The sequence below is a fragment of the Sebastes umbrosus genome, chromosome 1, assembly GCF_015220745.1.
Source record: "Sebastes umbrosus isolate fSebUmb1 chromosome 1, fSebUmb1.pri, whole genome shotgun sequence".
In the NCBI taxonomy this organism is placed as follows: domain Eukaryota; kingdom Metazoa; phylum Chordata; class Actinopteri; order Perciformes; family Sebastidae; genus Sebastes; species Sebastes umbrosus.
In genome coordinates, this window is record NC_051269.1 from 31,282,011 (window position 1) to 31,294,198 (window position 12,188).

General features: G+C 33.5%; 1 protein-coding gene across 1 annotated transcript; it reads right to left on the bottom strand.

Moving 5' to 3' along the window:
* Positions 1-2,307: 2,307 nt before the first annotated feature.
* Positions 2,308-8,292, bottom strand: tmem167b (transmembrane protein 167B). Its single transcript, XM_037782070.1, has 3 exons — positions 8,133-8,292; positions 6,698-6,829; positions 2,308-5,253 (listed from the first exon to the last, which is right to left on the bottom strand). Exons 1-3 carry the CDS (start codon positions 8,140-8,142, stop codon positions 5,171-5,173), a joined length of 225 nt encoding a protein of 74 aa, XP_037637998.1. The 5' UTR covers positions 8,143-8,292; the 3' UTR covers positions 2,308-5,170.
* Positions 8,293-12,188: the final 3,896 nt, after the last annotated feature.

Below are 12,188 nucleotides of genomic sequence, written 5' to 3' on the forward strand. Positions count from 1 at the left end.
CGTCACGACATTGTCACGCTCCCGGTGATAATTATTTTCTCGCGAGACTTTGGGTAACCAGAGGGGATATCCCGCTCCTACTGAGAACATGAGTGGGGAATCTCCCTCTGCATTGAACGCAACGTTTTACCTGTTTAAAATGTACCTTAGATGTAATGACGTAATACAATTAGATTTTATTTGTTTACACATAAAAATAAAGGTACAAGTTGTCTGCACTATATTCATTTTTAACAGTCTCTTCTGCACTATATTCACATTTGTATCAGTCCTGTATCTCAGTTGTTACCCTGCACTATATTCATTTTTAACAGTTTATTCTGCACTATATTCATTTTTAACAGTTTATTCTGCACTATATTCATTTTTAACAGTTTATTCTGCACTATATTAATTTTTAACAGTTTATTCTGCACCATATTAATTTTTAACAGTTTATTCTGCACTATATTCACATTTTTATCAGTCCTGTATCTCAGTTTTTACCCTGCACTATATTCATTTTTAACAGTTTATTCTGCACTATATTCATTTTTAACAATTTATTCTGCACTATATTCACATTTTTATCATTCCTGTATTTCAGTTGTTACCCTGCACTATATTAATTTTTAACAGTTTATTCTGCACCATATTAATTTTTAACAGTTTATTCTGCACTATATTCATTTTTAACAATTTCTTCTGCACTATATTCACATTTTTATCAGCCCTGTATCTCAGTTGTTACCCTGCACTATATTCATTTTTTACAGTTTCTTCATCTTCTGTTATTTTTATATCTGGTATATATATATATTTTTATATGCTGCATTACTTACTTGTGCCTTTTTACTAATATGTTTGCACTATGGAACTGTGATGCTGGAAACTTGAATTTCCCTCGGGATCAATACAGTTACTATCTATCTATATATCTATAAAGGTACAAGTTGATATTATATAAGCAACAACAAATGTGATGGAGAGGTGCAAAAAACCCTCAGATGGGCTTGATTCTTGATCAGGGCACTCTCCAGTGCATACCTTCGTCAATTTTAAAAAGAGAATAAATTATTCAAAAGGATGGTAAAGAGAGAGTGAGAAGAAAAAGAGATGTAAATAGACAAAGTTGTGAAATAGAATTAAGATTCACATTATTATATCATCAATAAAAACTCATTATTAAGTAGTAAGCTATTTACAGGGAAAATCCATAAGGAAAATGTTGGGGAGATAAAAACAAACATTTAACAGCTTTCTTAAAGGACCCATATTGTAAAAATGTGAGATTTCCAGGTCTTTTATGTTATAAAGCAGGTTTAAGTGCTATATAAATACTGTTAAACTATCAAAAAACAAACATTTAACAGCTTTCTTAAATTGTTTTGGTGCCAACTGTAAAATATGAGATGGCAGAGCGTTCCATATCACTGAGCCTCGGTAAATTAAAGCAAACTGTAACTGAGATGTTCGACACATATACGAGGTCTGAATTTGGAGTTATTTCGAGTCAAATTCATTTTGGAATTGTTGATTATAGGAATACAGTTCATGGAAATATGAAGGAAGGGTCCTGTTCAAAGAGCTGTACACAAATAAAGCAATCTGAAGTTGGTTAACTTGATAAACACAATACAATCACACCAGTGTTAAGAGAAAGATATCTGACATGACGGAACAAAGTCATGTATTTTACCTATAACATTAACCCCCTTGGACTTTATATTTTACAACTAAATCACATTGATGTAATTATCATATCATATTTATTTGTTGTTAGTATTTATTTTTTTGTTTTACTAATAAGTAGTATTGTTTGATTTATTATTCTAGATGTTTACTTTATTTAGATTTGATTTTTGCTAGTGTTTTCTTTTGCTAGTTATTTATTTAGTTTAATTATTGTCTTGTTTAGTATATTTCTTTCTTCTTCTTTTTTTGCATAATTAGTATATGTTTTCTTTTGTTTATGAATTGGGTAAAACTATGAGCACCTGCGGTTATATAGATAGGTAGGTAGGTAGGTATAGGACCAGCATGCACCTAGGTAAGCTTATGGTGTTATACTTTAGAGGCAGCGACATCCATGTTTTCTTTATTTTCGTTTTCTTGCTTTTTGGATAAATAAATCAAAAACACATACATTTTGCATGGACAATGATATCCATGGTGCGTCAGTGGCCCTTTGATTTAAGTTTGATTTTGATTTTTGCGACAAATGGCCACTACAATTTGTTTATGCTGATCAACAAATAAGACTGTTTAAAACCAAAATAAAACAAAAAATCTATAGATATAAAGTATAATAATTGATTGCACAACTACCAGTATTCACCCATTTATTATGGCATACACCTAAATATGGTGTCAGATGTTTTTATTAGCTGCAAAATTAGTTGAATGTGTAATTAAGGTGTGGCACTGTGAGTTGATTACAAGGGAATGTCCAACAGCTGATTAGGCAATTTGTGAAATTGCATGATCACAGACAAAGAAACATTATAAATAAGCCTTTTTCGTGGAAGAAATTATGATATGTCACAGTAGGGAAAGCACAGGTGTAAATAATAGATGAATGATGGCTGAGTTCCATTTAGCTGCATTGGTTTCAAGGTCCTGGTCCTCGTTAATGTTATTAATAACACGTGCATTTTCTAACATGAGTCAAAATGTCTGCTGTGAAAAAGGTCTATCCTGAACAATGACATTTAAAAGTATCAGTCAGGGAAGGGATATAAGACAATTTCTAAAGCAGTGAAGTACAGAGTACAGTAAGGTAAATCATAAACAATGCAAATATGGCAGTTATAAATCTGCTGAGAGCAGGTTGTCATCAAAAAGAAAGATTTTATGATAAGGGCTCCAGTGGCAGAAGCCACCAAGAGGCTTGGGTGTCTGACAAGTGTAAAGGTGGTACAGGGTTCATTGGGTGAGATGGGAGACACTGCATACAGATACTGTTGCCTGCATGCTTCTCTTGGATTGACATCTGCTTGTTTTCAAAAAGTATGCAGGAGAATGAAAAAATATGGTATGTTTTATGGCCTGACGGGACCAAAATAATATTTTTGACTTTTGCACGCTGTGTTCGGTCGAAATCCAATATTGCACATGAGCAGAAGTATATAATGGTCACCATGATGCATGGAGTGGACAGCCTTATACTGTGGGGATTTCCATGGGGTTTCTCTGCAGCAGAAATAGAGCGATATCTCAGAGGTGAACCTGAGATGAGATGATTCATTTTACAATAAGACAACAACCCCAAACATGAGGTCAACACAGCACGTAGATGGCTTTAAAAAGAACTACATTAATGACCAGGGAATGAAGGACTTGTTTTGCAAAGAAGCAAAAAAAAAGAATGGGGACTAAATTGCAACGATCACATGTGCAAACCTAATGCAGATCTATCCACATACGATAGACTAAAGACTGTAACTGCTGTCAATGCTGCCTCAACTAAATATTAACTTGAAGTAGGTGAACACATTCAATTATTTCAGATTGGTACTTAATTTGAATTGATTGAAGATTGTTTTTTTGTGTTCTGTTGATTAATGCAACAAAAAACAACACAATTACACCCACTGTGATTGAAATCAAATCAATAAAACATGAAAAACCTCCCAAACGACTAGGGTGATACACTGTATAGGCACTGAATGCCACTTGAGACTTGACATTTGTTTTTTGTTTTTTTTAAAGACAACAAAACACAGAAATTGTCTGATTAATATTTTACTCAAAATTGCATTGCATCCCCTCCCAGAACAATTTATTCTTTTAAAAATATAAAAAACGGTGGCAGAATTAAACTCAGAATAACAGTATGTAATTAAGATGGCATGAGAAGCACCATCCCTATTTGGCATTGCATTTAAATCTTCAGGCAAGTCTGATATAGCTATCCAATTTTCACAATATGTTTTTCAAAGTTATTCTTCTCTATGCGATACTCTACAGTTGTGGCAGAACTTTGACTCCTACGTGTCTTACAGTTCAATTCGTAACAATTTGTGACATTTAAAACATGTTATAGTATTAGATGTCAAAGTAAATACAACATACACCTGTGCAAAATGTGTATTTCAAATCTAAAACAAAGCTTAAAGGAGCTATAGACCACATTCAGAGCATGAATATAACAGCAAACAACTGTTTGCTATGTAAAGATATAGTGGAGTAATTCGGCATCTCTTTGAAACTGTTGGCCCTCCCTGTTTCTTCCCCTCCCTCCCTTAGTGTTCATGTCCCAGTGCTAATCGCCGCCGCTCTGCACAGTGCACAACCCGGGCTGGGCATGCACAGGAGAGCGGTGCTCATACGGTGGTTACCACTGATACCACAGTTGCCCAGGCTAGATTGCCCCGGTGAGTGTGAGCTAACCCCCAATAACACTGTTAGCTCTTACAGCACGGTTGTCGTTGTTAGCACCATTAGCTTAGCCACCTTCATGTTTGTTTGTGACATCAGAGGTGCGAGCCGTGTGCAGACTCTGAATTTCGTATATAGCTCCTTTAAGAGATGCCAAACAGCACTGCAGAGAAAAGGTAAGAGCTCAAAAAGGTAAAATATAGTGTACACAAGAACATCTTTATATATTAGCTTTGTTTATCTTCCCCTCCACCCTTGACACAAGAGGTGATACAGAAAAAAACAGCATAGCTGGGAGCAAGCAGAATTGATCATTTTCAGTTTGATCACACATAACCTCTGGCAGATCTCTATTGGTCATATTTTTTTCAAATATATACAGCTAGGTTAATTTTATGTTGTATACAGGTATACGGTACAATGCACACACTGCCATTCTATCTTCGGCATCCTTCAGTATAAATATTTATGGGGTGTGGATGGAGACAGCCAACAGTGTTACCCTACAACAGAATGATACCACGTGACCCAACCGGCTCTCTCCTCTGTAATAACTGTGGAGTAGATTCCGGTTGCCCTTCATGTCTGTAGTGCACACAAATTATCAAAAGGAGGAGTTATGTTCCCAGTCACCAGAAGGGGGCAGCACTGGCTAGTCTTTCACATGGGTCCACAGGGCCAATGGGGTTTCATCAGTCAGGTAATCCAAGAGGTGCCCCCCCCCCCAACAAGGATTAGCACATGACCACGGAGGTGAGTCCAACCCCAGCCTGTATCAGTTCAGTGTCCTTTCCAGTCCAGTCTGACTCTATCATTTCAAGAAGACAACGTAGACAGCCATGGCCAAACAGGTAATCGCCACGGCAATGTGAAGCCGCGTCCCAATTATCGCAGCTGAGAAGGGAGATGGAGGATACAGAGGATGAGTGAAGAAAATTACAGGTCAACTACAAACATACAGAATAAGGAGAACATAGCAAACCATGTAAACAGATGTGTTATCAGTGAGCCGAGTGTTGTAGTGTTGTAGACAAAGACGAGAGTCAAACATTATAGTGTGCGCTAAAGCTGCAATGATTAATCGATTAGTTGTCAACTACTAAATGAATCGACAACTATATTCATAATTGATGAATCAGTTTGAGTAATTTTTTAAGAAATAAAGTCAAAATTCTCTGATTCCAGCTTCTTAAAATGTGAATATTTTCTGGTTTCTTTACTCCTCTATGACAGTAAACTGAACATCTTTGAGTTGTGGACAAAACAAGACATTTGAGAACGTCATCTTGGGCTTTGGGAAACATTGATCAACATTTTTCTCCATTTTCTGACATTTTACAGACCAAACAACTAATCGATTAATCAAGAAAATAATCAACAGATTAATCAACAATGAAAATAATCGTTAGTTGCAGCCCTAGTGTGGTCTGTAAATATTTGTGCATCTGTTGTTTTGATTATGTATGACAGAACACTAAATTTTAAATGAAACGATGAGTGAGAATAAGTTCTGACTTTGAGCTTTAAGGGTTTTTACATGTGTTTACTTCTCCATACATAGGCCTTTTTCACTGTGGACATTGTTACTTCTTATAGTAGGGAGAGCACAGGTGGAACTAACAACATTAACAATGGATTGGTTCCATTAAAGTATCCCATTAAGCCAATGAGCCAGCTATCCCCAGAAAAGAATGTACAAAAGATGTCAAAGATGACTTCTTAGCCCCTTTAAGATTTAATTTTGATGAAAATACTTGTTAAAGAATGAGTTCTCAAGTTTTAGGTAAAGAGTGCTGCAGGAATGACTCCTAAAACACAGAAATGAGTTAGCATTTTAGCACTCTCGGTTCCCTCGTCTGGAAGTCAGTGGGTTTTTTGAATGGATTTTTAGTTCGATGCCTGAAATAAGGTCTGTGGTTAACACAAGCTGAAGAGATTTTAACATTTTGTTCTACGATATGAAATACGTCAGTAAATATCCCACTCACGCTCATGCGACCGTGGTGTAGTTTGTTTATAGCCTAACGTTAGCTTTTTACTTCAGGCGATTGCATTTTTACTTCAAAAATCATAAAAGTGGTGTTCATTTGTGAAGATTATGTTGCTGAACAAAATGTGTAAGTATCATAAACGTGAGCTTATTTTCTGCATTAATCCAAAACCCAATGAAAAAATCCCATTGGCTTTTTGTCGAGGGAACCAGGGCGATAGTAACTTCGTAGTTGGCCTACGAAAATATGCCATCCCTGGATCACTCTATTCCCAGAGGGACATTTTGGGTTGAAATCACAGGTGTGTGTTGAATTAGCATATTGCTAATTCTTTATATATTATCTACCTTTGTAGAAGACGCCCCACACTCCTTTCTTCTCGGACAGCAGCCAGCTGTTGATGCGAGGCACCTTTTTGAGGTATGCACAAGTGCAGATGAACAGCAGCCCGAATACCAGGATGCCATCGAAAGAGTACACTATGGAAGAAGGAGAAGATAATATCACACAGTCTGCATTACTTATTCATCACACAGTACAAAACAGAAATCTGTTAGCTGAATTAAATGAGATAAAACAATCACATAAATAGAACATTCTTGAATATGAAAAAGAGTTTGCATGCACCGTTCCACATTAACTTAGCATCATAGAATATAAATGTACCCCGACTACAGCCAGTTGTAAAATAATCCACCTTAGAATAAAATTAACTCTTTATTGCTGCGGTACTGCACAGGTTTTAGTTTTAATTTATGAATTTGAAAGGCCTCGTTAGAAGAACAACAAAGAGACAGACTGGAGAGAGGATATCATGTTGAAACAAATACTGCTGCTAAAAAACAAACACTAATTGTGATGTTATGGTGATTCTTTTTAGTGTATTATCCCAAACAAACAACCTGTCATCTCATTACATCTTTTATTTATGTCTATGCCCTATTAACGTCCAGCTTTGAGGGACTAGTGTTTATGTTCCTGCTGCATTATGTCTGATATTGTCTCCACTATTTTTTTTTTTATTGTTATAAATAGGTTACAAAACAAGTGAAGACATGTGCAGGGACATATATAAAAAAAGACCAAAATATATTATACAGAGAAAGACAAATAAAGTACAAAAACAACACAAGGGGATAAAAGCAGGTTGAAGAATGTGTATGTGTGTGTGATGTGGATAATGGGTGTGTGTTTGGCATTGAATGAGGCTAGATGGTCATATATGACATATGTCTACTCTTAAACACATATACTGTACACATGCACACATATTTATTTAAAGTAATTCAAACATATAGATCCTCCCTTTAACCCTAGCTATATGTAACTATACAAGCTGTGTTGTTGACTCTGTTAAATCCAGAATTGCTTACAGTTGCAGCATTAATGTTATTTTATATTTATTTCAAGAAGCCTACATGCAAACAGGTTGTCTTGCCTATTTTGATTATTGTTTTGGTTTAGCTATCTGGATTTCTGTGTAGCATTAGCCACCACTGACACCCTAACGTTAGTGAAAGCTAGTTAGCAAGACACCTGATTAAAAATACAGTGTTACCCACATAAGAGGTGTGAAGAAGCTTTTCACTCAGGCAATACATATGTAACTGTAACAAACAAGTGCTGTATTGACTGTCATACAGACTAACAGTGGTGCCCAGGGCCACGTCTACAGCTAGTTAGCCTAGCTCCCACGTTAGCCTTCCACTAGCTAGCCCAACTAGCATGTCCTGTTCTGCTGCAGACACTTCCTCATCTCGTTGCACAACACAGTCAACCTACCATTTGTCATGTTCGCAGTTTGCTCTTTGACGATATATCTAATGACTCGTATTCTTCGTTTTGATTTAGCAAGAAGCCATCCTGTAGTATGAAGTAGTCTTCGGGTCGCTTCGCAGTCACTCGGTTGACATTTCCGGTTTCAGTGGATCAGCCTCGAGCTGCTTTTACGTTGTGTGTGTTTTAATGTCGCGTTACTGACACCTACTGGACGAGATGAGTTACAGCTGCTCTGCACAGCAACCTGATAGTTATAGCCATAAATCACTTTATTGATAAACAATATAAATGCATCTACTATTTCTATCTAAACTACTTTTATGCTATGCACACTTCCTGTACATTTGCGTAACCATTGTTACTCTTTATCTAGGTATAAAATATAAAAATATAATATATATATATTATATATATAATATATATACACATATTATATATATAATATATTAAAATATATATTATATATATAATATATATTAAAATATATATTATATATATAATATATTAAAATATATATTATATATATAATATATATTAAGATATATATTATATATATAATATATTAAAATATATATTATATATATAATATATAATAAAATATATATTATATATATAATATATTAAAATATATATTATATATATAATATATATTAAAATATATATTATATATATAATATATATAAACATATTATATATATAATATATTAAAATACATATTATATATATAATATATTAAAATATATATTATATATATAATATATATTAAAATATATATTATATATATAATATATTAAAATATATATTATATATATAATATATATTAAAATATATATTATATATATAATATATATTAAAATATATATTATATATATAATATATTAAAATATATATTATATATATAATATATATTAAAATATATATTATATATATAATATATATAAACATATTATATATATAATATATTAAAATACATATTATATATATAATATATTAAAATATATATTATATATATAATATATATTAAAATATATATTATATATATAATATATATACACATATTATATATATAATACATTAAAATATATATTATATATATATAATATATAAAAATATATAATATATATATAATATATATTTTATATATATAATAGATATATATAAAATATATATAAAAATATATATATTATATATATAGTTGGAAGAAACACCATCTGCATGTAGATGGTGCGGCTTGGACACATCATCAGTGATGAATATATATCTATAATATATATATATATATATATATATATATATATATATAATATAGATATATATCATATATATTTTTATATATATTTTATATATATATATATTAAATCAGAATCAGAATCAGAAGAGGCACACTTCCTGTAAATTTGCATCACCATGGTAACTCAGGGCAACCTTTATCTTGGTATAAAATATAAATATATATATATATATCTATATATAATATAGATATATATCATATATATTTTTATATATATTTTATATATATATATATTAAATCAGAATCAGAATCAGAATCAGAAGAGGCACACTTCCTGTAAATTTGCATCACCATGGTAACTCAGGGCAACCTTTATCTTGGTATAAAATATAAATATATATATATATATATATATATATATATATATTCAAGCTTTAGTCAGAGCAGGCTCAGGTCCAGGGAATGGCTCGTGTGCCACAGGCCCGTTCACACCTGGTTCTTGGCTTCATTATTTTTTTAATTGCTGTATTTTATATATATATATATATATATAAAATATATTGCATGCAACCCAACCAAGATTGCAAAAAGGAGACATATTTGGAAAAAGATAAACTAAATTGTAGCATGTTCCTATATTATCCAGTTAATCCATGACCATGGTCACCATGAGGAAATTGACATTCTGCAGTTATATTGTATATTGGAGAATTTGTTGCCAAAAAAAAAAATGGACAGGAGTGATAATATAGACATACTGCACATGAGAAGGCAGATAAACTAATATTTGGGGCACACAGGTCTTTCATGCTTGTTTCTTACAGGGTTTGGCCGGCACACTGAACTCTGCCACATGGATGCAGCACCTACAGTAGAAGGAGGACATAAAGGCAGGATTAACAAAGTGGTGAAAATGCTGGCTCTGCTGCAGCTCTGAACCTGGACACACCTTGTGTGGTACTAGAGGGAAGGATGCAGATTAAACTGAGCTTCCACCCACACTACAATGAGCTGACACCACTGTACAGCCACCTCCACCTCATTACCACCGAGGTGCTGTTTGTGCTGACAGCCAGCAGCAGAATGATTTCTGTCCAAATGACGCAGAGTCTCAGCCAGTCAAGAGATTTCTGAATCAGGGTATACCTGCACTGCATGTAAGACCCATTCAAACCACCTTATACTTTGCAATTGGCTCCAGACTAACCCATAAAGCATTAGCCTACACAATTTATAGTATGTTTATCTGTTATATTGTGCTCCTTTCTCCATTGCTACAGTCTTCTGAAACATATTACTGAATGTAATATCTTTCATAATGCTTGTATAATGTATAATGTTGTGTATACACAGTATATGCTCAACAACACTTCTGACTTACTTTCCCATATATATAAGAATAGGAAAAAACATCTTACAGCCTAAATGTACGAGCCTTAGTGTGGTCTGCAGAGGTCCACAGGTATGGAATGAGATTAATAATAATTAAAACATTTCTATATCTGTGTCTGTTTTTCAAAAGAGCTTATGGCAGCAGTTGCTACAGACATATGTTAAAGCTTGAATACCCTAAACAGCTGGGGACTTCTTAACTACTCCCCTCTGAAATCCAATTAAATTGTATTGTTACTTCTACTTGCCATATGTCTCTATTGATTGTATTTTACCTGTTTAACCAATGTTTTGACTGATGGAATAAATGTTTTGGGACGATTTAGTAGTTGGGTTAGGCTCGAATAGATAGTTTAAGGGTCTTTGGTTTGTAGGCTGTAAATGTTACTGTATAATACATGCACTTTTTTCAAATCTAGACAACGTGTTAGTATTTAAAATATATGTTTACTATCTGCTTAGCGTCTGGGCCCATTTCACATATCTCCATTAGCCTATGTCTTATGATTGTACTATGTGTTGTGAATAAACTGAAACTGAACTGGACTTCAAAACCCACTGGATCGACTCACACCGGCATCATGGTCAGGCTGAAAAAAAAAAAAAAAAAAGTTTTCACGATACTTGCATGTACAAATGCATCTGTACACACTTTGTCACATCGAGTTGTGTAATGCATAATGTAATGCCTATATGCACATGCCTACCCATTTGTGCCCAAAGACTATATTTAGTATAATAAGGAAAATGACAAAATATGTGTTCTGATTGGTCGAAAGTCTTGAAATTAGGTATGGACACGTTGGGCAAGTATCTAATTAATAGTCAGGATTTTTGGAAAAATTACTGTTTTTATCTAAAATATAATGGAGTAGTCCCATCATTTGCCCAAAACTAGATATAGTATGAAAAGAAAATTCACTTGTCAGCCAAACAGTTTGACCAATTTTGAAAATGTCTGCACATTTGTGCGTGCACAAATGGGTTAACTGCATCTATTAATTTTAACATTGCATGTTAAAATCTATTATATATCACATATGTGTTGATACATTTATTTATTGATTTGTTTATTTATTTATTATATTAATTTATTTATTTTCACTTCCCCTTACATATTTTGCATCACTGCCACTATTTGGAACATCCTGTTACCATTATCATCTGCACTCACTTAATCCCTACATCTGTATTTAATGTGTTGTTGCAGGGCTGTAATTGCCGGCGTCTATGTAACCCACATTATCTGTGTCCAATTGCTGACCTGAGTTCACCTCAGGAGGATCATGAGAATTTCCTCATGGACCTCTGTTTGTGTGATAACAGTTGGTTCCACAACGTATAGGGATACAAAAGCTTCATGTTCCACTATCCTTATCATTACATTACATTATCCTAATCCCTCCATATGTTGCTGCTGCCTCAGAGACAACAGA